Genomic DNA, 27,009 nt, shown 5'->3' with positions numbered 1-27,009 from the left:
GGAGCCTGGATGGCTCAGCTCAGTCAGTGAAGCATCTGACTCTGGCTCAGGTCATGATCTCACAGTTTGTGAGTTCAAGTCCCTCATCAGGCTCACTGCTGTCAGTGAGGAGTCTGCTTGGGATCCTGTCCTCTCTGCTCCTCCCCCACTGCCTCTCTCTCTCCCTCTCTGAGTAAAATAAACTTCTATATATATACTATGTAGTATATATATAATTAACATGTCCAAGACAACAGAGGAAAGAATGGATAAAAAAATATTAAAAGTTTCAATAGATGAACCAAATGCATTTAAGAGAGAAAAAAGGTCTGTAATATAGACCTCATCTGATGTGTGTGTGAGCAGATGAAATAGAGAAGACAAAATTAGTAAACCTGGGACAAGTGAACAGAAATATCCAAATTCAAGGACAGAGAAAAAAAATTAATGTAAAAAACACAGAAGTCTAAGAGAGACAAGTGGCATAGTCAGAAGTCTAATAAGACATAATTGGAATCCCAGAAGAGGAAAAAGAAAATGGACAGAACCAATATCAGAAAAGATAATGACTAAGAATCTTCCAAAACTGATGAAAGACACCACGTATTTTCAGAAACATCAAGCAAAATAAAAAGGAAAGCAAATGAACAAAGAAAACAAACCTAGGGAAAGTAACCACAGTAACATTGCTGAAAACCAGAAAGGAAACCCTTTGCTAACAGAAAGAAAGAAAGACATATTAAGTCTTCTGAATTTCTCAAAACAAAACAAAATGATGGAAGCCTGAAAATATCGAATAATTTTTAAAGTGCTATAACAGCTAATCTAGAATTCTATATCTAATGAAAATATCTTTCAAATTTAAAGTTGAAATTTTTTTCACAGACAAAAACAAAGAATTTATTACTAAGACACTAAAGAAAATATTAAAGAGTTTTTCAGGGAGTTCTTATATTCTAGATTATCTTCATCTTTTCTTATTCAGGTGTGAGGGATGAGTGGCATATAAATATAAGACACAGAAGACAAACCAATGAATTTCTCCTATTCTTCTATCTTCATTATGTCTTGCTTCTGGCTTACTTCAGTCTCTAACTCTCATGAAATGTTGGGAGTTATAATTGTTACCAAGATAGTAAAATTTCTACCTATAACAAAAAACCTCCCAGAAGAGGTGCCAAACCCACATGACACTCACGCGCCTCTACTCACTCTTACCTCTACCAATTCCCTTCATCCCATCCTACTCCCCAGGTTGTGTGCACAGCACGCAAGCACATACCTCTTTTGGTCTTGTATTTTCCTGCAGGTTAGCAATATCATGGTCTGTAACGATGGAGCAAAAACCTCCAGGCCTCTCCAAATACTCGATTAGAATCCTATTTTGCCCTTCAATTGGAGAAGTTTAATCTTAGCCCACTCTCCTATAAGTTTTCATGACTTAAAAGTTGGGGTGAGGTAGAAAATTTGTATATAGAAACCTAATATAGACACTGTAAGAATAAGTCCAGACTATTTGAAAGTCTTCTCAGGAAGTGATAGTGGGCCTAACTGCAATATTATGCTCATCTGTCATCATATAAGAAACAGAAAAGATGAGAAAATCTCATTGTTTTAAAATATGAATGCTTCATGAATTTGCATGTCACCCTTGAGTAGGGCCATGCTAATCTTCTCTGTATTATTCCAATTTTAATACAGGTGCTGCCAAAGCAAGCACAAGGGAAAACCTCATTTTTAAAAAATCTTAAATATTAACTCCAAATACATTAGTTCTAGTTGTCCTGGATCCAATATTCCCTAATCTAGCTCTTAAAGACAAGTGACAAATGAGATTTTGATATTACATACATTTACAGAACTCTTCAGCATGAATTATTCTAGTTGCATGTTTTTTCAATTTTATACATTCTTATGAAAAATCTTAATATTGATCTATAATTTATCCTCATATTTAACATAGTTTTATGTTAAAAATGTGTATTTATATTGCAAATAATATGTTGAAACCTTGGCACATTAATGCTTTAGAAGTATTAACTTATTACATTTTATTTATGTTGAACTAAGAATTCACAAGGCTTTCTGTTCAAGACCGACCACACACACACACAATCTTTCCCTCCTTAGACTCCATTAAAATAAGAAAATATAAAAAGGTATAAACCAAAATTGAAGAGATAAGATACAGACATTCAAAAGTTCAGGAAACTTCTAGATGCAAAGAGTGCTGAGGCAGAACCTAAGAAGTTACAGGTAACAATAAAAGATGCTGCAGCAGAAGCAGCTGACCTGCTGAGGCAGAACTTGGGCCTCTCCTGAGTGCAGACAGCCATGTACAATGGAGGAAGAGACTTAAGGGCAATAACAAAATGATTTAACTGGTGATCTGTATGTGGGACAGTCCATTCCCTGAAGTTTATCCCGGGGGGGTGGGGGGGGGGGAGGAAGTGTGGAAGGGATTTTTCTCTAAAGAAATTAAATAAATTACACAGAGGATTAGGCCACTAGGATGGCTGTACACACCTCATCCATATATAAGGAGACTCTGAAAAATATAAAGAAAACACCAGACTAGCTAGAAACTTGGGACAAAAAAAAAATAATAATAATAATAATAATAATAATGCAGTGATGAGTACACTGGGTTTTCTTTTTTCCATTTCTACCCTAGACTGGATATTAGAGAAGCTGGCAACTCAGAAAACACCAATAAGCACAAACAAAAGAGGGAAAACTGAAAAGCCCTCTAAAAAGCTACTCTCTCTAACCAAAAGACAAGAAAATGGGTATCCAAGCAAGACAAAAATTGAAGACAATAACCAATCTATTCCAGCCAAATACAACAGATAAAAACTGTAGCCTCCATTTCTCACTCCCTTCAGCAACAGTCAAGTAGACAGCCTAGACTTCTACTCTTGCCAGAATATAACGTAGCATTCCAAACCCTGCTACCAGGGTGATGTCAGAGAAGACCAAGTGAGAAGCTAGTAATTTCAGTTCATCTTGAGCCCAAAATTTCATCTACAGCTAGCACTAACAAAGAACCCCATCCTCTCCTTGTTGGTGAGGTATCAGAAACCTACTGGAGAGGCAGGACCCTTACCACTCATCATGGAAGCACACCCTCACAGTCAGCGAAGACCAGAAGTCTGGTATTTCGTTCTCATGCTGTAGGAAAAAAAAAAAAACTCTATCCCTTCCCCATTGGGTGGTATCAGAGACTAGTAAAGTTGGAACTTTTCATCACTGCTCAAGGGTAACACGGCTACCGTCCCACCAGAGGAATACAAGTGAATAGCAATAATAAAATACCTCTCCCCCTCCCAATCAGGATGGTATCAGCAAAGACCCAGTGGGGAGCCTAAACTCCCACCTCTACCCAGCAATAACAACAGACAGTTCCTTCCTTCACCATCATGGGCTATCAACAGTGGCTAAGTGAAGAACCTGGACTTTTACTTCCACCAGCAGTAACAAGGCAGTATCAGGTTTTATCCACCAGAAGGGTGCCAAAAAAGTCCTGTTTTAAATAAGATCCAGTCTTGTAACATAATACCCCAAATGTCCAAGTTTCAATTAAAAAAGCACACAGAATACCAAGAATCAACAGATCACAAACTGAATGATAGAAAACAAATGTCAACACCAAGATGGCACAGATGTTAGAATTATCAAACAAGAATTTCAAAGCAGCCATCATAAAAATTCTTGAATAATTACAAACATACTTAAATGAAAAAAAAATATGAAGTCTCAGGAAAGATATATAAGATAAAGAAGAAACAAGTGAAACTTTGAGAACTATAAAGTTTAATAACCAAAAAAACCCTCAATGAGTCAACAGTAGAATGGGGAAACAGAAGAAATAAGCAGTGAATTTGAAGACAGAACATAGAAATTACCCAATCTGAACAGAGAAACAGACATTCCCCCCTTCCCAAGAAAAGGCCTCAGGAATTTATGGAACTTAAAAAAAATCTTACATTTGTGTCATTAGACACCCACAAAATAAGATGGGGCTAAAAAGTATTCAAAAACATAATGGCTGAAAATTTCCCAAATTTGGCAGAAAAACATTCCCAGAGTAACCTCCAGATAGGATATATGCAAAGGCATCCATGCCAAAGCACATGGTATCAAACTTCTAAAATATGACAAGAAAACTCTTAAAAGTAGCCAAAGATACAAAGCATTAATTACAGATTTTTTTCATCAAAGAGTATATAAGCCAAAAGGAAATGATACAGTATTTTTCAAGTACAAAAGAACAGTCAAACCAGAATTCTCTATCCAGTGAAAATATGCTTCAAGAATGATGGGAAAATCACATCCTAAGACATTCAAACAGGGGGGTGCCTGGGTGGCTCGCTCAGTCAGTTAAGAGTCTGACTTTGGCTCAAGTCATGTTCTCCTGGTTTGTGAGTTCCAGCCCTGTGTTGGGTTCTGTGCTGGCAGCTCAGAGTCTGGAGCCGGGAGCCTGCTTCAGATTCTGTGTCTCCCTCTCTCTCTGCCCCTTTCCTTTTTTTTTTTTTTTTTTTAATTTTTTTTTTAATGTTTATTTTTGAGACAGAGAGAGACAGAGCATGAACGGGGGAGGGGCAGAGAGAGAGGGAGACACAGAATCCGAAACAGGCTCCAGGCTCTGAGCCATCAGCCCAGAGCCCGACGCGGGGCTCGAACTCACGGACCGCGAGATCGTGACCTGGCTGAAGTCAGACGCTTAACCGACTGCGCCACCCAGGCGCCCCTCTCTGCCCCTTTCCACTCATTCTCTCTCTCTCTCTCTCCCAAAAATAAAATATTTTAAAAAATTGAAAAAAAAAGACATTCAAAGAAAATTGGTCACCAGAGACCTACCCTAAAAGAATGACAAAAGGAAGTTCTCTAAACACAAAGAAAATGATAAAAAAGTGAAATCTACAAGACAATGATGAAGAAATCAAAGATGTAAATAAACATAGAGACTTCCCATACCATATCAATGGGTTGGAACATTTAACATAGTTAAGATGCCAAGTCTTCCCCAGACTGATTCACAGGTTTAATCCAATTCCTATCAAAATTCTGGCAAGATTTTTTTTTTTTTTGTAGATACAAACGAAATCATTCTAAAATTTATATGGAAAGGCAAAGGAACAGAAGAGCCAAAAAAAAATTTTTTTTTTTTACCAGTTTCAACAAGCATTCAAGTCTTTATTTCAGATAGCCATTTAAAAACACGGACAGCTTCACGAATCTGCATGTCACCCCTGTGCAGTGGCCATGCTAATCTTCTCTGTATCGTTCCAATTTTAGTATGTGTGCTGCCAAAGTGAGCATGAGCCAAAACAATTCTGACCAAAAATCATGTGAGAGCAATCACTCCAGATGATTTCAAGACTGATTATATGGCCACAGTAATAAAGACTATGTGTTATTGGTGGAACAACTGAGACAAATTAATGGAATAGAGAACTCAGGACCAGCCCACACAAGTATGGCCAACAGATCTGTGACAAAACTGCAAAAGAATGGAGGAAATACAGTATTTTCAAAATAATGGTGCTGAAATAATATCTACAGACAAAAAATTAAATCTTGACCTAAACTTCACACCTCATACAAAAATTAACTCAAAATACATCAGAAATTAAAACATAAACTATAAAACTTGTAAAAAAAAATAATATAGGAGAAAATCTTTAGGACCAAGGTCTTGGGAAAGACTCCTTCAACATTACACCAATACCATGAAAAGGCAGAGGGTGAGAGGGTGAGGGGAACCCAATTAAGTTGGAATTCATCAAAATCAAAAACTGTTAGGGCACCTGGGTGGCTCAGTCAGGTAAGAATTTGACTCTTGATTTCAGCTCAGGTCATGATCTCACAGGTCCGTGAGAGTAAGCCCAGCATTGGGCTCTGCTAGGTTTATTCCAAAAAGAGCCTGCTTGGGATTCTCTCTCTCCTTCTCTCTCTGCCCCTCCCCGGTTCAAACTCTCAAAATAAATGGATAAACATTAAAAAAAAAAAAAAAAAAAAAAGCTGTTGATCTATAAAAGACCCTGTTAAGAGGGTAAAAAGCAACAGAAAATATTGCAAACCACATATCTGACAAATGACCCATACCTACAAAAACAAAAGTTCTCTCAGAATTCAACGTTGAAAAAAAAATCCAAGTAGAAAGTAGCCAAAAGAAATGAAGAAACATTTTACCAAAGAAAAAAAATGGATGAGAAAGAAACATATGAAAATATGTGCAATATCATTAGCCATTAGGGAAATGGAAAAAACCATGAGACACACTCTCATCAAAACAACTTAAAATAAAAAATAACAATACAAATATTTATGAGAATGTGAAGAAACTGGACCTCTCATAAACTGATGAGAATATAAAATGGTACAGCCATTCTGGAAAATAGTTTGGCCATTTCTTTTTTTAAAAATAAACAAACGTACCATTCAACCTAGCAATCACACTCCTGGGCATTTATCCCAAAGAAATGAAAACTTCTATCTGTATAAAAACTTGTACACATTGGTTCATAGCAGCTTTACTTGTAATAGCCAAAACCTGGAAACAATCAAAATGCTCTACAATGGGTGAATAGCTGCACAAACTGTGGTACATAAATACCATAGAATACGACTAAGTAACAAAAATGAACTGATATATGCAGCAACTTGAATGGATCTCAAGGAAGTTATGCTGAGTGAAAAAAATAAATACCCAAAAGTCATAGCCTGTATGATTCCATCAAAATGACAAAATTATAGAAACAGAGAAGAGATTGGTGACTGTCAGGGCTTAGGGACTGGAGGGGAGGAGTGTCCATAGAAGGCTAGGCTAAGTATAAAAGGACATCATGGGGGTGCCTGGGTGGCTCAGTCGGTTGAGCATCTGTGACTGCGGCTCAGGTCATGATCTCACTTTTGTGAGTTCAAGCCCCGTGTCAAGCTCTGTGCTGATGGCTCAGAGCCTAGAGCCTGCTTTGGATTCTGTGTCTCCCTCTCTTTCTGGCCCTCCCCTGCTTGCACTCTGTCTCTGTCTCTCAAAAAGTTAAACATTAAAAAAAACTTTTAAATGAAAAAAAAAAAAGGATAGCATGAAGGAGAACTTTCTGGTAATGAAACAGTTCTGTATCTTAACTGCAGCAGCAGTTACACAAATCTACATATGATAAAATGGTACAGAATCACACCCACACTATGCTAATATCAAATTCCTGGTTTTGATTGTCATACTTCAATATTTAAGATATAACCATTGGCAAAAACCTGGATGTAGAGTACATGGGGACCTCTCTGTACTATCTTTGCAACTTCATATTGCAATCTATAATTATTCCAAAATAAAAAGTTAAAAATAACTATCAGGTGATACACAAGAACTTCTAACAGATTCCTTAGAGGAAATAAAACACCTATCTATTAAATCTACTTAAAGAAAATAAGTTTGCTCTGTTATTTTTTTGGCTCAGGAAGAGAGACAGGTTTTGAAAATACCTCACTGATATTTTCAGTTGAGAAATGTCATTAATAGTGTAAAGTAAAAATTGCATTGCTTATATGAAGGCATTAAAAAGTTAAAAATCAGTGTTAAAATGTACTGAGATTCACTGCACATTGTCTTTAGAAATGAAATTGATTCCATAGTTAATTGTAACAAAATCTAAATCCATATAAACTTAATTCTAAAATCACATCTCTTCAAACTACTTTATATAGTAAAATGTTATTTTTGTTATGTAAAACATTTGCAATACCAATAAAGTGGAAGTAAAATGAGGCCACTTAAAGTGAATGAAATGATTCCTCAAAAAAAAAAAAAAAGTTATACAGTCCTAGGTGTTAGAAATATTCCAATATCAGTAAAAAATATACAAATACACACAGTCCACAACTAGCCAATATTTTAATATACAATTTAGCTGATATATAAAAAGTGCTTTCAAGATCTGTTACCACCTAAAATAATACATCATATAATTTTCAAAAATGGTTCTTTGACTTCTAACCTCTGCTCTTCTTTAGAATTACCTGTGAGGGGGAAAAAATGAAGATTCATATTATACACAAGGCAAATAAAACAGAATTCCTCAACAAAATGTTAAATCATCCTATGTGTATAATATGCAAGATTCTGAATTTGTAAAATACAATTTAGAAGGTGATTAGGGAATTTTTTGCCTTATAATGGTCCTAGACTTCCCTAAAATAGTCTACTTCTCTCAAAAAATGTGAAACATGCAATTCTCAAAATTTGGTTTTATAGTCACTTCTGAATGTCAATTTCTTCAAACGTAAGCCCAAAGTACCCAGATTAATGGCTCCCAAATGGAGGTTTGTAGACAATTTAGTAATCCAGGGAGTTAAAGAATGTTCCAAAAGTCGAAAATCCTATTATAAATCAAGCATTTAACAACTATAAAGCAATACAAATCCACTGTAACACCAAATTTCTTACATTTGAGCTGGAATCATATCAATTTAGAGACCAAGACTAGTCATCTTATGCTAAAAAGCTCATTAGATAGACAATTTTCAAAACATATAGCCCATGAGAAAATAAAATTAGATCTCTAGCTGTAAAAGACAGGAAGCATTAGACCAAAATATATCCAAAAATTTTTTTAAAGAATTTACCTACTTATAGGTAAGTACACCTATAATAAAAACAAACTATAAATTTTAAATGTGCACATACGCTCTTCAAGCCCTTAAGCTTTGCTTTTCACCTGTAGAAAAAGACTTATATTCACTTTAATAGTCTAGAAACTTATTGGAATATAAGATAATTGAAAGCCCATAAAAAAGTATCAGGGCATGTACATTCCTAAGCTTCCACAGACGCCACCAAGTAGGTCTATATCCCAGGCCAGTAACTTCTCTGGTTCTACACATTAGTACCACAAAAGAAAGTACAACATACTCAAATTTACAAAATGCTGAGTATATTATACACTCAAATCTTTAAAATACTAAGTTAAATAGAGTTCAACAAGTTTCTTTACTGCTGCATCTCATAAGCTTTTATAACTTTACATAAATACAGTTACATAAAGATGGTAACACTGTGGGAAACTGGATAAAAGGTACATGGGAACTCTATTATTTTTGCATTTGTGAGTCTATAATAATTTCAAAATAAAAAAACATTAAACAAGTCTACCAAGAGGTAGACTGTCAAAAATAAGTCTTTCTCCCACATCATCCCCCAGTCAATCATGGTTGTCAATTTCTTGCATAGTATTACAGAAACAACCTTTATATAAAATATTGTGACTATTCAAAGAGATATAGTATGTCATCTAAATTTATCTGACCCCCAAAGCATTTTATGATGGGGCATCTACTAACATCAAATGAAAATAGTGATCTTGGGATATATTTGGGAAAAAACTACCCTAGGCATCATACTCTTACATTGTATAGAAATGCCAGTAAGACACAATCCTCTCTGTTTATATTAGTGATTTGATTCATAAGTCATTTGAATGCCAAAGTTAGAAAAACAAATAATTAGGGAAAATTTTAAGTGATCATGAAGTTCTCATAAATTTCGAGGTGATAAACCCTGTCAACTATATACGGCCTACTATTAAATCATACAGATTAGCAGCCAAACATTTATCTTCCCCTAAGTAATGATAAAGCAGTGGCCACAAATCTTTCCATCAGAAATCCACAATATAAACATATAGAAAAAGAAAATCTGGGGCGCCTGGGTGGTGCAGTCGGTTAAGCATCCTACTTCATCCAGGTCACGATCTCGCGGTCCCTGGGTTTGAGCCCCGCGTCAGGCTCTGGGCTGATGGCTCACAGCCTGGAGCCTGTTTCCGATTCTGTGTCTCCCTCTCTCTCTGCCCCTCCCCCGTTCATGCTCTGTCTCTCTCTCTGTCCCAAAAATAAAAAAACATTAAAAAAAAAAAAAAAAAAAAAAAAAAAAAAAGAAAATCTAACTCCATAATTAAAACCCATTAACATAAAAAGCCAAACATCCCTCTGTGGTAGGCAGCTGCCTAGGCTGCCATGTACCTAGGCAAGTGTCACACCACTAGGAGAAGTGGTGACATAACCGGTTGGCATTCTGGGCCTGGTTCATGCCAACTCTGTTGTTAACTATACCGGGATGCCAGCATAATCAAAAAAAAAAAAAAAAAAAAAAAAGCCACCAAACAACAAATCAGTCAAAAAAGCTGAATAAGGAATCCAAATCATACACTAGAGGATATTTTTTAAGTTAATTCTTGCTCAAGTAAAGCAAGTCAGATTTTACCTTTGCTGCAGCCTGTACATGCTCCTTTTTAATGACTCCACACTTATTCTCAAAAGCACTCATCCTGGACTCTTCTGCTAAACGCTGAACAAACAGTAAACAATTCAGGTGCACCTTGAAAGAGAAAATTCAAAAGGGCTTTTAAACTCAAACACTGATACTCTGAAATAATGGTTTTTAAAAATAAGATTCCAAAATTTAATGTTGTAATATTTACTAGTATAAGTTAATTCACTAACACAAAATTCAATTTAATATAAGTCCAACTTAAATTCAACACAAAAGAGACTTACTCATTGCAATACATGAAACAAGGCTATATAAGGCTGACCAAAGGCCAGAGATGATACCATTTATTGTAAAGCATAATTACAAAGTTTATGTAGGACTCTATTAAGTAGCAAACATTCTTCCTTCCAGTTCCAAATAAATTTGAATTGATAATGGAATTTCCCAAAAATTTAAAATCAAAAGGTATCAACAATTATATTTAAAGCTAATCATCTCTCATGCTATAATCCAAGGGCTTAAGATATTTTAATCATATTTAATTTGAAATATCTATTCAAAAACATGTTAGAGGCACCTGGGTAGCTCAATTGGTTAAAAGTCCAACTCTTATTTCAGCTTAGTTCATGATCTCATGGTTCTTTAGTTCAAGCCCCACATCCAGCTCTGCACTGACAGCATGGAACCTGCTTGGGATGCTGTCTCCCTCTCTCTCTGCCCCTCCCCTACTTGTTCTCTACCTCTCTCTCTCAAAAACAAGTAAACATTTTTTTAAAAGGTTAATAATTGAAATATTAAAAGTTTACTGAAAAGTATATATATAAAGGTCAAGTTACTTGTCATCCAACATATCAAAATAATATCTACTACTACTAATCTTTAAGGCTCTTTTTAAGACATTAAAATAGATAACATAAGCAGATAAATATTAATCATTTAGGTACAGCTAGATAATATCTTTAATATATTGGTCATTTATATAATATTATATGCTCTTTGCAGTAGAACAATACTCATCTAATATTTACTATCTTGTGTACTGCACACAACCACTCCTCCACAGTTCACTAAACATTAAATAACTAGATAATGTGGTGTTTTAAATTTAAATATTATACAGAAATCTTTAGTAGCTGGTTTTAGACGTTTAAGAATGTGTTAGTGATATTTGGAAAAAATAGAGGAGATTGGGAATTTAAATTTAATGAGATAAAGAACCTATGGAAAGAGATAGTCCTTTGGTACTTTTTTTTGATGTGCTGTCTTAATTCTCACAAGAACTCTAGGGTAAATCACCCAATTCTGATTCTTTACGTAATGCCCTGTCATTCAGTTCTTTTTTAAACTTCTAATGATAGCCCATTTCCTTCTGCAGCAAAAACATTCCATAATAGGGCACAATTTCCTGTTAATCTAGATTTCCTACTTCTAAATATATAATAGCTTCCAGATATGCCCAGGATAAATTCCTTAATACTAACCCCATTTGACTAGGCTGTTTCAGTTTCATCTCTCACCATTCTCAGCTCACAGTTCTATAGTAAGTCTTTTGAACTTCTTTTGGTATTTAAATACAACCTTGCCTACCGGCATCCTACTAGTTTGTAGACTTCTCTGAAAAGTCCAACTACCCCCAATATGTAAGGTTATGCACCCTGAACTTCTCACAACTGTACACACTACATACATTATGCAGCAATTTCTCACCTGTCTTCCTCAATGTACTATATAAGGGGAATAATTATGTCTAATTTCCCCAACATTGTATCCTCAGTGATCTTAGCCATTTACACACACACACACACACACACACACACACACACACACATAAGGTAGTCAACAATTAGATCTGTCCATCTCTCCACAAATTAGGCAAAAAAAATTTTTTAGTCAATCTGCAATGAACCACACTCTGTTTTGGAGAACTGATGGGTGTCAGAGAGAAGGGGAATGGGGGGATTGGAAAATGGGTGAAGAAGTATAGGAGATACAGGCTTCCAGTTATGGAATGAATAAGTCACTGGAATGAATAAGTCACTGGAATGAACAAGTCATGGGAATAAAAGGTACAGCTCAAGAAATATAGTCAATGTATTGTAACAGCGTTGTATGGTGACAGATGGTAGCTACATCTGTGGTGAGCAGAGCATACACACTTGTTGAATCACTATGTTGTGCATCAACTATACTTCACTTTTGAAAAAATGAAAAGGCAAAAAACAAAAATTCCCAAACTGCTTTGAGATTTAGTTCACCCTATTAACCTATGTGGAAAGACCTGCCTTATAAACATGAGCCACAGGTACTGAGACAAATTAATATTACTTTTTTTAATGTCACAGAATTTTTTTTTAAAGCAACCTAATCCTCTGTCATAAAACAGTTAACTGAGTGGTGCCACTCAAATGCACTAAGGTTTAAATTAAAATGGTCCTAACAAAAACAAATTTTAAGGTATCCCACAAGGCACTCAAACTTCAAAATGACCATTCTATCAAAAATTTACTTGGGAAAAAACGTCAGTTTGCTTGAAAGATAAAGCGAAAGATAATTTACAAAGAAATATCCATTCCTTTACAGTGTCAATTGGCCAAAAGACTGGGCCAGCCTGATTTCCTCCTCCCTTCACCATAGCACTTTTCAATTTTACACAAACCATAAGCATCCAGATATTTGTACAGCATTACTAGTGAGAAATCTGAAAAACAACTAATCCATGAGAAAGCTGAACAATTTATTCAGATTAATAGATGTACTCACCAGTACTGGACATGGGGATATACAATCAAGTCATAATTTAAAACAACAAAAAGCCAGTGCAGAAGAACTATGAAATAACACAAAGACTTTATGAGTAAAATGTTATAAATAATAATCAACCCACATTAATTACCATGCATTCCCAACACTAGTTGTATACTCATAATACTCAAAGTATTATACCAAAGAGTAGGAATACAAAAAGTTCCCAATTCAAAGTCCCCATCCAATGAGAGAACCAAACCTATACGAAATTAAAGACAAACATTTGTCCATAGATGATACAGAAAGATAAAGTTGGTCCTAAGATTAAGGAGGACTCAGGAAGTGGCTGGCATTTGAACTAGATTTTGAAACTGGGAGTTTACCAAGTAGAGTGAGGACATCTTCAGGTAGAAGAAATACTATATACAAAAGACAACCTTACAAAAGACAACAATACTATATACAAAAGACAAACCTATATACAAAGTAGATTGGTTTTGAGGCTCCTGGCTGTGCTCAGTTGGTGGAGTGTGCAACTCTTGATCTTGGGGTTGTAAATTTGAGCCCCACGTTGAATGTAGAGATTATTTAAAAATAAAAACTTAAAAAAAAAAGTGGATTAGTTTTCTTTTAAAGATAATGGGAGACAAAAAGGATATGTATGGTTCCTTATTCTCAAGAAGATGCATACCACACTGGGAGTCAAAACTGACATATGAAACTTAGAGAACAGTGCTAGAGTCTCAATAGCTAAACTGTAATCACTGATATCAAAGTTCAGAAAAAACAGATCAAAACTGACCACCATAATTGTAGAAAAGTTTATGGATGACGGGGGACACTTGCTGGATAAGATTACAAAGTGTCAAAAGCAAGCAGAAAACCATAGGCAAAGAAACCAAGGTGATGGATGGCATATACAAGACAGTGACAGAGAACCAACACAAGCCAAAGACAAGCATACAACCTAGGAACAGATGCCAACAGAAGCCTCCTTTCCTCTACCACTGCAACTGCGTGACATTTCCCTTGTCTCCTACAGCACCTGGATCCCAATCCACAATAGAGCCCACCTGTCCATGGATCACTTTGAGGCAGGCAGCTCAGGGAGGGATATGGGAGGACTCTGACTACTTGAGAAATTTCTGCCAAATAATCTGCTCCAATTTGTAATCTCATAGATATTCTGGAGCAGGTACATTTCCTCCCCCTCCAATTAGAAACCCAGCACCAATGAAAACTCCAGAATAAATTCTTAAAAATGTTCTGCAGATCACTTTATTTAATCCAGCTCATTATGCTATTTTGCCATTGGGGGAGAGGGGCATTCAAAATTGTATACATAAGATGACTCTTGAAAAAGATAGATTTTTTTTTAATACAGTACTGTAAATGCATTTTCTCTTATGACTTTCTTAACATTTTCTTTTCTCTATCTTACTTTATTGTAATCATACAGTATGTAATACATATACAAAAAATGTGTTAATCAACTGTTTTATGTTACCAGTAAGGCTCTGGTCAACAAGAGACTATTAGTAGTTAAGTTCTTGCAGAGTCAAAGTTATACATGGATTTTCAACTTTGGGGAGGTGGGAGGGGTCATTCAAGGGTCAACTGTATTGTCTTTTCTTACAGGGTCTCGAAAGGGATAAAAAAGAAGGGCAGGAGATATCAGAAGGGCTACTTTTCCCAGAAGAAAAAAAAAAAAGCTATTTTGGCTTCAGAAACCAAATAATGGAAAAGTGAAGACAATTCTATAGTACTCTAGCAAATACAGAAACGCTGCACTTGCAGGCAACAGATGGGAAGGCAGTTAGTGAATTCGGGAAGGCTACAGAGAAGAGTTGAAAACACCCAAGGTAGCTTAAGAACAGATAGATGACGCATTCTGAAGACATTCTCCAAGCCATATATCCTGGCTACCCACAATTCTTTACCTTGACTTCCTGGAAATTAGGTGCCCACTTACAATGGCTCCTTTACTCAAAAAGCTCGTGACAAAAGGGAGGAAGTGCCTCTTTTGGTTTAAACCTAGGGAAAGAGTGTTTATTCTGCTAGAAAACAATATGCTCCAGGCATACAACATAAAAACTCTCAATTTATTTCAAGATAGAAATATTACACAGTGGTTTTGGTTATGGTGAGCATTATGCTGCAGGATTATGAGTAAGATAAACAAGTTTTACTGGTTTGCCTTGAAAACTCAACTAAGAGGTGCTCTATTTGTCTAGGAAAATAAATTCACAGTTGAAAGCACACTGCTTACAAGTAAACTTAGATTAGTGTTCTTTAATAAGTAAGCTAAAGTAGAGGAAATAGGGAAATATGTCTGGTTAACTAAGTAAAAATGGGGGTAAGGGAGAAAGGCAAGGAAGGAGGTACACATTTAAAAGCCATGTCAGTAATACCCTTTACAAGAGATAAATATAACCCAGCCTGAATTCCAGATTTTTTTTTAACTGTATCTTTCATACCTTTTTCAAGTACACTTAAGCGCAGTACCAGACTGTGCTCTGGAAAAGTGATATGTAAAAGCCAAAAGCAGAAATTAACGTTAGTTTTCGTAAGATGATGTGGCTAATAGCCTCCCGTAAAAAAGGTCCGGATATTTATATTTCACCGGGCCCCGGGACAACTAAGCGTTATACGAACTGACCAGCCAAACCGGAGCAAACCTGCCCTAGTCATTGCTGGAAACGCCTTAAACGGAGGCCGGAAAGAGCTGGGGTGGCGAAATAAAACCTGGGGTTTATTTCCTTTACCTTTCCTTGCCCCATTCCCACCCAAAAAAGGGACAGAATCTCACCAGTAAGTCGCCACTTGTCTCTAGACGAAGGTGAGGCTTCTGTCGCTTGAAGACGCGCTTAAGAAAGCCCCGGGGAGCCTTCCGTTTTATCTTCTTTCTCTGGGAGACTGTGGTCGAGGGCGCCATTCTCTCCCTCAGGCACTAGCCGCCTTCGCTACCAAGATCCTCCTGGCACCGCACTGAAATTCACACCCGAACGGACAGCAGGAAGCACCCAGCCGCTGGGACACTCCTTCAGGCCCGATACCCCAGCCCGAACGTTTGAATCCGCCGCCAAAGGAGTGCGCCCGGCGCTCGGTAGTGACGTAGGCTTGGCGCAAGCCCCGCCCCCGGAGGCGCCAGGGTAGAAAACACCCTCCTCGGTGGGGGCCCAGGGATGTCATTAAAGGGCCAGGCTTCCGTTCTTCGATTTTTGTGTAATATCAGCGCTTTAGAACTATTTCTTCTGTGTTTCACAGAAGTGTTGAGAAATTATGGAAAATGATTGTATGCCAAGGCAATTACACTTACTGAACCTAATACCAGCGGACTGAGAAGTAGATGAATAAATGTTTGTGATGTTTTATCAGGATTCCTGAAGAAACAATGCTTTCCTAACAAGACATGAGTTTCTGATATTAATGCCTAACAATTTACACATTTACATAATTTCATTTGATCTTACTTGAGGTATTTTATGACTCTAGCTTTTCTTTACAAATGCTGCTCCTTTCCATTTTAAGGCCCCTGCACTTAACCTTGCAATAAATTCAGGTGTAGTTTAAGTGCTACCTCATTGAAATCCTTGCTATTTCTCCCAATTAACTTTTTTATCTTCTGTGCTACAGGACACTAGTCCCTAAACTTTATTGTGCATCAGTGAAGCACCACTCTCAGGGGTTCTGATTCAATAGATCTGGATGGGACTTGAGAATTTGCATTTCTAACTAATCAGGCCATGTTGGCACTGCTAGTCTGAGGACCACACTGAGAACACTGTGATTTTCATTGTAATTACCTCTAATACTATACCTGTAGTAATTATTGTGATTTCCGTATCCACACAGTTGATCGTTCCACTATCTGGCCTCCCATTTCCAAGGCCTTCTCTCTGCCCATGATGCTATCTTTCACCCTATCATCCAGTCACACCTACAGTCATACATTAGGCCATGTCATCACCAAATACTATACCTTTCCATATTCACAATTCAGTTGTCTCACTCTTCAACCTCATCTATCTTTTCAACTCATTCATGCCAGTATCCCAACTCCAACAATTCTTAGACGACACTGGGCTAGTAGTCCTCTTTCTTTATATTCCTACCAGACTCCAAACCCTACTCTTCTCCTTATCCTCCCTCCTACAGTCCATTGTGCATTATTATAATATTCCCTTACACTTTGCCTTAGCTCTGTAGCCATTCTTTTTCCCTTTATACTCACCTGACAAACCTCCATCCCTGTTTAAATTACAATCTCAATCTATTCTGTACTTGCATCTGTGAATTGATATTGGCTTAATTAAAATACACAAGACAGGTCTGTGTTGGGTCTTAATTTAAATTCATGACCATTCAAGTGGGTTTTAAGTATTTCCGGGAGTCTTTTGCTCTTTCTGAAGTCTTTTCATTCACCCATTCTTTTCCTCAAACCTCCCTTCACTCCTATCCCATCCTCACCCTCAGTTGATAACATTGCTTCACTCACAAAACCTAACCATCCCATAGAGACTTTCCACATAATCCCACCACCATATCTATCCATCAATCTCCACTTTCTCCCACTGATGAACCATCTGTGACCACTCCACTTGGGCCGTAGATCCCTGTCCTCTCCCTTTCTTAAGGACATTCTCTGGCAATTCTCCCTTCTTCTACTTCATGAATTTTCCTTCTTTGTTGATTTTTTTCCCATCTGTACACACACATTCTGTAATATCTCTAGCCTTTTAATATCCCTTTTTAGATCCTATTTTTAGCCACTGTCCTTTCACAGAAAAACTAGAAAGCATTGGCTACATTTGATGTCTCCAGTTCCCTTTCCTCCATTCTCTCTTGAAGCCACTGCAAGTCGAAGTTTTATACCCATCTCTGTAGCAAATTTGTTTTGGTCAACATAATTAATAACACTTTAATATTCAATGGTCAATTCTGAAACTTCAGTTTATTTGACAAACAAGGAGTATTTGTTGGGTTTTATAATTCTTTCTTCCAGGAAACATTTTCTTTAATTTGATGCTATTCTCTTTTGGTTTTCCTCCTACCTCATGGCCCTTCATTCTCCATTTCTGGTTTCTCCTTGTGTACTTTGTCTCAAAATACTGAAGCACAGGGCTCAGTCCTTAAATTTCTCTATCTACACTCTCCCTATGTGATCTTATCCAGTATTTTTACTTTAAATACCAAATTTACATCTCCAGCTAATTCTCTTTCCCAGACATGTATATCCAATTCTCCACCAGACTGGAATTTTAGTCATCTTAATTTAACATACCCAAAATTAGCTCTTGATATGCCCCTATATTCCAAATATCCTCACACTAACTTACCTATCACAGCTGATGACACTTTCATTTTTCCAATTACTAAAGCCAAAATCTTGGAATCATCCTTAGCTCCTCTCTTTCTCTCACCCCACATTCAATCTTTCATCAAATTTCATCAGCTCTATTTGCAATATCTGATAACTTTTGGCCAAGTCACCATGATCTATCACTTGGATTATTGCAACACCCTCCTGACTGTGTCTCAGGCTGCTGTTTTCCTTAACAGAAGAGCCAGATTTAACTCAGATTATGTTACTCTTTTCAAACCCCTTCCATTTCCATCAAAATAAAAGTTTCTACAATGACTTATGAGGTCTTACCTGCCTTTCAAGTACAAATACACTTACAAATGCACAACTAACTCTGACTTTACTTACCACAATTAAGCAACTCAAGCTTCTCTAACTGTATTAGCATTCTTGATAGCCTTCAGGCACACCTGAATTCCATCAAATATACCAAACACTCCTCCATCAAGTATTTGCATTTACTATTCCCTCTGCCAAGGATACTTTTTCCCCATTTATCTGCAGAAGTGTCTCCATCACTTCCTTCAAGAGTCTGCTCTGACAAGTATCAGAGACACATCCTATTTAAAATAGAAACTCCAGGGGTGCCTGGGTGTCTCAGTCGGTTGAGCATCCAACTCTTGATTTTGGCTCAGGGCATGATCCCAGGGTCTTGGGATCAGGCTTCACGTTGGGTTCCAAACTAAGCATACAGCCTACTTAAGATTGTCTCTCTCTCCCTCTGCCCCTCTCCCCTGTGTGTGCACGCTCTTGCGCTTTCTCACACGCGTGTGTGTGCTCAAATAAAAAAAAAAATAGAACCCTCCCCACATGTAAACACATAAAAACCTAGACACACCCATACACATATGCACAGACACAAATCCAACAGTGTGCAAAAGCTGACTTATCCTCCCAGAACTTTGTTCAATGACATGATGTTGGTAGCCAAAAGTATTTACACCGTGGGAATTGGCAAATGTAGAAATCAGGGTTTTGGGTTGTTTTTTTTTTAGTTTTTGTTTTTCTGGAAAGGAAGTTGTTAAACGTTTACCAACATAATACTGCACATATCCCTGCTGATCTAAATATACTAACACTGTCTGTGTTTTATTTTTGTCAACAGCACTTTCCACTATCTAATATTTGCTTCTGTATATAGAAAAATGTTATAGTAGCTTTATTTATGATAGAAATAATTGGAGACAGTTAGTATTCATAAAGAGAGGAATGGAAATATCTATTGTCATATGTATTAGTTTCCTAGCATTACTGTAACAAATTACCACAAATTTAATGCTTCAAACAATACAACTTTCCATCTTTCAGTATTGCAGGTCAGAAGTCCTAAAATCAGTGTCAGAGTGCTTTCTTCTTTCAGGAGGCTCTAGGGGAGGGTCTGTTTCCTTGCCTTTTCTAACTTGTAGAGGCCATTTCTGTTCTGCCCAAGGCCCCTTCCTCCACCTTTAAAGCACATCACTCTAACTTCTGTTTTGATAAGCACATCTTTTTCAGACTCTAATCTGCCTGACTCCTTCTAAGAACCCTTGTTATCACAATTGGTCTACCCAGATAATCCTGGATAATCTTCTCATCTCAAGATCCGTAACTATGATCACATCTGTAAAGTCTCTTTTGCCAAGTAAGGTAACATTTTCAGATTGTGGAGATTAGGACATAGATATCTTTAGGGGTGGCATTATTCTGCCTACTACATGATCTCTTCCTGGACTTGATTCTACAGAACTGTTCAACAGAACTTTCTTCAGTGACAGATATGGTCTATATCTGCTCTGTCCAACACAATAGCAATATGTGGCTATTGAGCATTTGAAATACGGCTACTATAATTAACAATATTAATTTTATTTAAATATAATTTACATTTACATTTACTAGCCACATGTCACTAGTAGCTACCATTTTGGACAGTGCAGTTAGAGCAAACTAACAAGTAATTTTCTGTGATACTTTGGTAGGTGAGTGGAAGCCAAGAAACAGGATTCAAAAAGGAATTTCAATTTATCTGCATTTTTCATACTTTCTATAACGAAAACACTTTGTTATTAAATTTTTACACATTTTAAGAATATTGAAGTAGAGTATAAGGGTAATAATTTATGTATTTATCCCTGTAATGAAACATAGGGCTCAATTAATTAGATAGGTTTCAATTAATTAGAACTCTAGCCCATACAGCTAGAATCTTCCCCCAAAACTGAAAATGTCTTGAGTGATGACAGCCCTAGGTCCAAATTCAGGGAAAGTAAAAGGGAATCTAGATAGAAAGACCAAGATCTGGATAGGAGTAGCATTGACGCCAGAAGGATAGATACATCACCTTCTTTATCCCAACCAGTCCTTCTAATGTAAACTTTGCATTCATTTGAAAACCACAGACCTCTTTGACACTGCTGTTTACTTTGATGTTTACAATAATAAAATTTGTTCGAAGAAAATTATTTAGAGATCCCCCACCATGCTACTCTAAGGCATTGGTGTATATAAAAAACAATTAAAATTTTTGAGAATTTTTGCCTTTTTTTGATGATGACAACTGTTGATGTCTGCTAAGGTCATTTTTAAATAGGGATGCATTTTTTTTTTCAGAATCTACCCTAAGAAAATTATCCTAAATATAAAATCCATTTTATGCACAGAGATTTTAAAAATATTTTTTAAAACATGTTTGATGTGTATACATTTGGGCACATCCATCCAGCTGTGGCCATATTAGAAATGACATTTATGAAAGATTTAAGCCTAAAAGAAGGTGATTTTATTTTATTTTTTTAAATGTTCATTTATTTTTGAGAGAGAGAGAGAGAGAGCGCGCTCCCGCGCGCGCCAGAGTGGGGGAGGGGCAGAGAGGGAGGGAGACACAGAATCCAAAGCAGGCTCTGGGCTCTGAGCTGTCAGCACAGAGCCCAACGTGGGGCTTGAACTCATGAGCTGTGAGACCATGACCTGAGTCGAAGTCAGACGCTTAACCGACTGAGCCACCCAGGTACCCCCAAGAAAGTGATTTTAATGGCAAGTGGGAGAAAAATACCTGTATACCAAGTTAAAAATAATATGACTCCAAGAATATTGAAAACATGTACATACATACACACACACACACACACACACACACACACACACACACTACATTGGGAAGAAATATACCAAAAATGAACTTAGTTTTACATAATGGGAATATAGATAATATTTTTTATTATTTTAAATGTCCAGTTTTCTACAATAAACTTACTTAAAAAAAGAAATGATGAGATATTTCATATTTTAGCTAATTGATTTTATATAGTTGAAAATGTTTATAGAATAAATTTCATTTAAATATTTCCCTAAGAAAACTATTTACATTAGAAAAACTTTAAAAAACAATTGATAATACTTTCTGATATTCAACAGAACCTTGGAAAATAATTTGATTTTGCTTTTCATATATTGTACTAATGCACACATATGAAGTCTGTTACTACATAATGTATTCCTCTGAATTAACATTTTTGAATATTTTTTTAAGTTAATTTATTTTGAGAGAGAAGTTGTGAGCAGGGGAGGGGCAGAGAGAGAGAATCCAAAGCAGGCCCCACACTGTCAGCATGGAGCCTGATGCAGGGCTCAAACTCATGAACCGTGAGATCATGACCTGAGCTTTGAAATAGGATACCATATTCCAAAACAAATAGACTTTGCTAGGAAATATTAAGTGGAAATAAAAATCAAAACTTGGGGCAAAAACTACATTGCTAACATAATTTTTCTATGACCCCTGTTTTTACACTAAGAACAACTGCCACTAGCACATGATTTGGAATAGAACAGGGCAAAAGAGAACTACTTAAATTTAAAAATTTTACTCAGCTGGTAACATCAAATCATCAGGATTTTTTTTTTCCTCTTAATTTAGTGACTTCAGGAAGTTTTCAAATTGACACTGCTGTCCACAGTTAAATTATTAAGGATTCTGTGAGAAAATGATATACATCAATTGGCTAATTGTCAAGAAAAGAAGAGTAAACTAAGTACTTCTTTCCAGGTAAAAGTTTTTTGTCTTCTATCCCTAAAACAGTCACATTTTTCTGGTGGGAAAAAAAAAAAAGAATTTTTAAGCAAATGTGAAAAATTCCAACATAATTTATTATTTAGCAATTTTTATTAGAAAGTAAGGGGGAAGGGTGCCTGTGCCTGGGTGGCTCAGTTGGTTAAGCATTCAACTCTTGATTTGAACTCAGGTCTTGATCTCAGGATCTGTGAGTTCAAGCCCCACATTGGGTTCTGCCCTGACAGTGCTGGGCCTCCTTGGGATTCTTTCTCTCCCTGCTCTCTCTGCCCCTGCCCTGTTCACATTCTCTCTCTCTCTCTCAAAATAAGTAAACTTAAAAAAAGAAAGAAAGAAAGAAAGAGAGAGAGAGAGAGAGAAAGAAAGAAAGAAAGAAAGAAAGAAAGAAAGAAAGAAAGGAAAACTAGGATGAAGTGAAAGAAATAATACACCTCCCTTCTTCCACTTCAGGCTTCTCCTTTGGGATCAGGCATAGGACTGGGAGAAAGAAGCTTAATATTGGGTAAAAGTTTAAAATTTTTATTATTTCTCTGGACTGAATTGTAATGATGGGTAATTATGAGACTAGGCTAGATTTTTTTCTCATCAAAATAGAGGGTTTTTGAGTTTATTACCAAAGAGAGGCAGTAAAATCCTGAGATTTCCATTTAAGAATAAAGGAACAGGTTTGGAGGGAAACAGGAGGAAGAATAAAGTTAGTTTCTGCTTACACTCCATCAAGTCTTTCTTGTTCAATAATCTTAAGTCATTTACCCCCCAAAAATGATAAAAATAACTATAATTTGTGCTTATCATGTACTCAGAACTGCTTTCAATACCAAACACACGTGTGCTCATTTAATCTTCTCTAGAATTCTAGAGGTAATTACTATTGTTATCCTCACTTACAGAGAAGGAAAGAGAGACCCAGAAATAACTTTCTAAAATTTACACATTTAGTGGAGATGACATGCAATTTATCACACCAAAAACCTGGGAACAACATAAAATGTCCAGTTAATTAAACATAGTCTGTCCATGGACAGCCATGCACTCACTTAAAGCAATGATTTTAAACACCAGGTAGAAATATGTAAAACTATATCTTAATATGGTCAAGGAAGACAGTTAAAATATTCTATTACTGGTGGTTTAGTTTATACATATTTTGTTAAAAATAAAGTTTACAAAAAATGGCTAGAACAAAAATCACAAAGTGTGAATGAAGGGTATTAATTTTGAGGGTGATTTTTTCCCTCTGTAATTCCCATTTATTTTAAGTGGTAACATTGCATCTCTATAGAAAGAATAAATTAATAAAATGGAAAAAGTAATCCACTTGAAACTTTTTATCAAAACTAGTCAAGTAGTTTATGTTTTAACATTTGACTTAAGCTAGGTTTTTAGTATTATGAGACTAGAAATGACAATAACAAAATTGTCTTATTCAATATTGAAAATTAAGTTTTAGTATGGCCATATACTTAAAGTTGATCTTCTGTGAGCACATCTGTGTTTGAGCAAGAACAAAAGAGGAAGCAGAAGTGTGGTACATACCCCCTTTCCTTAATACACATACCACATCACATCTATTCCTTTGAAGAGAACTCTGACACGTGATGACACCAAAATGTACATTGAGGTAGAAAATGCTACCTGTATTTGGGCTACAATGTGCCCAGCTAAAAATCAAGGAATGTATAATAACTGGAAACCTTTGACACAGAAGGTTTTAGTGAGAGCCAATATAATTTGAAATTAGAAGGGGTTTTGAAGTCAAATAAACTAGAATCTGAGTACAGGTCTATCTTAGCTTTGAGACCTTAAACAAGTGGCTTACTCTCTCTAACCATGATTTATACTATCTGAAAAGGGGGAAATACCTAATATTATGACTAGAGTATACATTTGTCCATATAATATATAACTGTATAGTATAGTTTTGGCTGCCTTCCTATTTTGGCAGGAAATAATTGTTGTGAGTGTTATAAAGCTGTCATCACACTATGTGACACATGTTTCTGTTTCCATCAAGCGCTCCTATTATAATTTGTTATTATGTTCTGCAAGTTATCTTCTGACCAAAAATTAATCATTCAATTCTACGATTAGTTCAATTATCATACACCAAACATAAAGATGTAGTTTTTGTGTTTTTTGTTTTTAAGTAGACTCTGCACCCAATGAGACGCTGGAACTCAGGACCCTGAGATTAAGAGTCACATGCTCTACTGACTGAGCCAGATAGGAGCCCCCATAAAGATGTATTTAAAAAAAATTTTTTTTTTTGCATTTGACTACAAGCGGGTAATGAAAACAGTATCCTTGTAATATCCTCCAAAACCCAAGCTTCTATTCTTTCTACCCATCTACCTCTGTACATAAATTTCTAATGCAAAATTAGGGAACATGTAAAGAAACTAAAGAGCAGCAGCAAGTATGAGAGAAGTAATAGATATCTGAAGTAGATCCTCAAAAACACCAGATAAAAAAATAATGGACGATAGAATATAAAATAAATACGTTTAATTTTTTTCAATTAGAAACTAAGTCGTTACAAAAAATTAAGCCAGCCATATTTTTCAAAAATAATATGGACGATTAATAAATTTAAAGAGTATTATTTCAAATTAAATGATTCATTATACAAGGGATTAGAAACAGTAAAATAGGAAAGTAGTGACTTGTAAATTGAGGAAATTACAAAGTGATGGAAAATATGAAAGAGAATTTTTTAAATAAGGAGGAAAAAAAATTGGAGTTCAGGAGGAAAGAATAGACAGAATGGAAGAAAAGAAATATTCAACAAATAATGGCTAGTATTTCCAGAACTGAATTTTTTTACTTTCAAGCAACATTATACATCTCAAGCAGGATAAACAAAATAAAATCTGTGCCTCGAAACAAGTTAGAAAAATTCCTGGATACCACTGACAAAGGAAATATGTTACATGCATCTAAAGATTCACCACAGCCTTCAAAAGATGAAAAACAAACTGAGGATATAAGTAACTATAGTTTGTTAGAGAAGTCAAAAGATAATGGAATAACAACTTCAAACTACTTAAGCTAATTAGACTTAACATAGAATTTTATACCTAAACTATCATTCCAAAATGAGGGCAATATAAAAGACATTTTCAAACAAAAAAATGATCGTTACCCTCAATAGGTTTTACAGAGACAATGTCTAAAGCATGCCTCTCAGGAAAAAAAGAAATTCAAAACAGAAAAAAGAAATTGGATGATTACACAAGTGAGTAAATCTAAGCAAACACTAAATCTGTAAGATAATAATAATATTCAATCTGGGAGAATTTGAGGGAAGTTAAATTCTCAACAATGGTGACACCTGAGGTAGGAGGAAGAATGATCAGAATGAAAATAGTGTGATGTTCTTCTATTTGGGTGAAGAAAAGTAAAAATAATGGTAACTATATTAAGTATGTATATAAAATATTAAAGGATTAGAAAAGGAATAGAAGATATAACTTCCACCAAAAAAAAAAAAAAAAAGCAGAGAATCTGGGAGGCAGGAGTCAAGATGCAGAACAGCATGGAAGCTTTTTGTGTGTCTTGCATCCATGAAATACAGCCAGACCAAAACTAAACCATCCTACACACCTAGAAAACTGATTGGAGGATTAACACAACAATCTGCACAACCTGAACCACAGAATTCAGCAGGTACGCGGCACGGAGAGCTGAACTTGGGGCGCAAGAAAACCTGAAAGGTAGGGAACTGCTTTTGTGGGCAGAGAGAGGACAGAGACTGGGGTGGGGGGGAACATACAGGAAAGCACCCCTCCCCAAAAGCAGCTGGAGAGAAAGTGGAAAATTGGAAACAACCACAGGGACTGAACTAAAAAGGGAGAAAGGAGAAAGGAGAGGGTTTAAATTCCATTAAGACTGTAAACAAGGGGAGCACAAAGGCTGCAACTCCGCAGCTTGATACCTGGCGGTGCTCTGGTGGGAAGAGCAAATCCCCAGGAACAGAGTGGGGTCAGGGAGGTTCTCAGGCCACATGGGGAAAAGCAGTTCCATTGCTGGAAGGACATTTGGTAGAGACTGTTGAAGCCACCTGGTCCCAGCAGACCCCGGAAGGCAGCCACATTCACTGGTTCTGGGGCAAGGTCATTAAGGGTGAAGCCTGGTGCCAGATGTGTGTTGTGATTTTCCATAATCCCTGAAATGCTGCAGCTACACTGTCTCGTGAACATTTTCTGGGACAGGCTGGCACCTGGCTGCAGTCTCGGGGCACCGGGAACAACAGGGTCCAGGTGGGCATTCCTGGGTGCAGCCGATATTCAGCCATTGCTCATTCGGCCATTGCTCAGTGAGACTCTCCCACAGAGGGGTGGAACAGGTCACAGCCACAGTCCATCAGAAATTAGGGGCCGGGGGCGCCTGGGTGGCGCAGTCGGTTAAGCGTCCGACTTCAGCCAGGTCACGATCTCGCGGTCCGTGAGTTCGAGCCCCGCGTCAGGCTCTGGGCTAATGGCTCAGAGCCTGGAGCCTGTTTCGGATTCTGTGTCTCCCTCTCTCTCTGCCCCTCGCCCGTTCATGCTCTGTCTCTCTCTGTCCCAAAAATAAATAAACGTTGAAAAAAAAATTAAAAAAAAA

At 36.6% G+C, this 27,009-nt stretch overlaps 1 protein-coding gene, 1 long non-coding RNA gene and 2 other non-coding genes across 4 annotated transcripts in view; 1 reads left to right on the top strand and 3 right to left on the bottom strand.

Annotated features, from left to right (window-relative positions):
• The window catches only part of LOC121030019 (uncharacterized), a 32,541-nt gene extending 17,723 nt beyond the window's left edge, over nt 1-14,818 (top strand). Inside the window, exon 5 of the long non-coding RNA XR_005790038.1 lies at nt 14,633-14,818. This is a non-coding gene — a long non-coding RNA (uncharacterized LOC121030019). The remainder of the gene's footprint in view (nt 1-14,632) is intronic.
• On the bottom strand, nt 1,594-1,699 carry LOC121030176 (U6 spliceosomal RNA). The gene has a single exon (XR_005790105.1). It is a non-coding gene; the product is annotated as a U6 spliceosomal RNA (small nuclear RNA).
• On the bottom strand, nt 5,195-5,301 carry LOC121030169 (U6 spliceosomal RNA). The gene has a single exon (XR_005790099.1). It is a non-coding gene; the product is annotated as a U6 spliceosomal RNA (small nuclear RNA).
• On the bottom strand, nt 7,858-16,087 carry CENPW (centromere protein W). Its single transcript, XM_040474568.1, has 3 exons — nt 15,804-16,087; nt 10,241-10,354; nt 7,858-8,001 (listed from the first exon to the last, which is right to left on the bottom strand). Exons 1-3 carry the CDS (start codon nt 15,927-15,929, stop codon nt 7,975-7,977), a joined length of 267 nt encoding a protein of 88 aa, XP_040330502.1. The 5' UTR covers nt 15,930-16,087; the 3' UTR covers nt 7,858-7,974.
• Nucleotides 16,088-27,009: the final 10,922 nt, after the last annotated feature.

Source organism: Herpailurus yagouaroundi, unplaced genomic scaffold, assembly GCF_014898765.1.
Source record: "Herpailurus yagouaroundi ecotype Mexico unplaced genomic scaffold, PumYag 139, whole genome shotgun sequence".
NCBI lineage: Eukaryota > Metazoa > Chordata > Mammalia > Carnivora > Felidae > Herpailurus > Herpailurus yagouaroundi.
The sequence above is the reverse complement of the archived record's forward strand: the minus strand, read 5'-3'. Positions and strand labels throughout refer to the sequence as shown.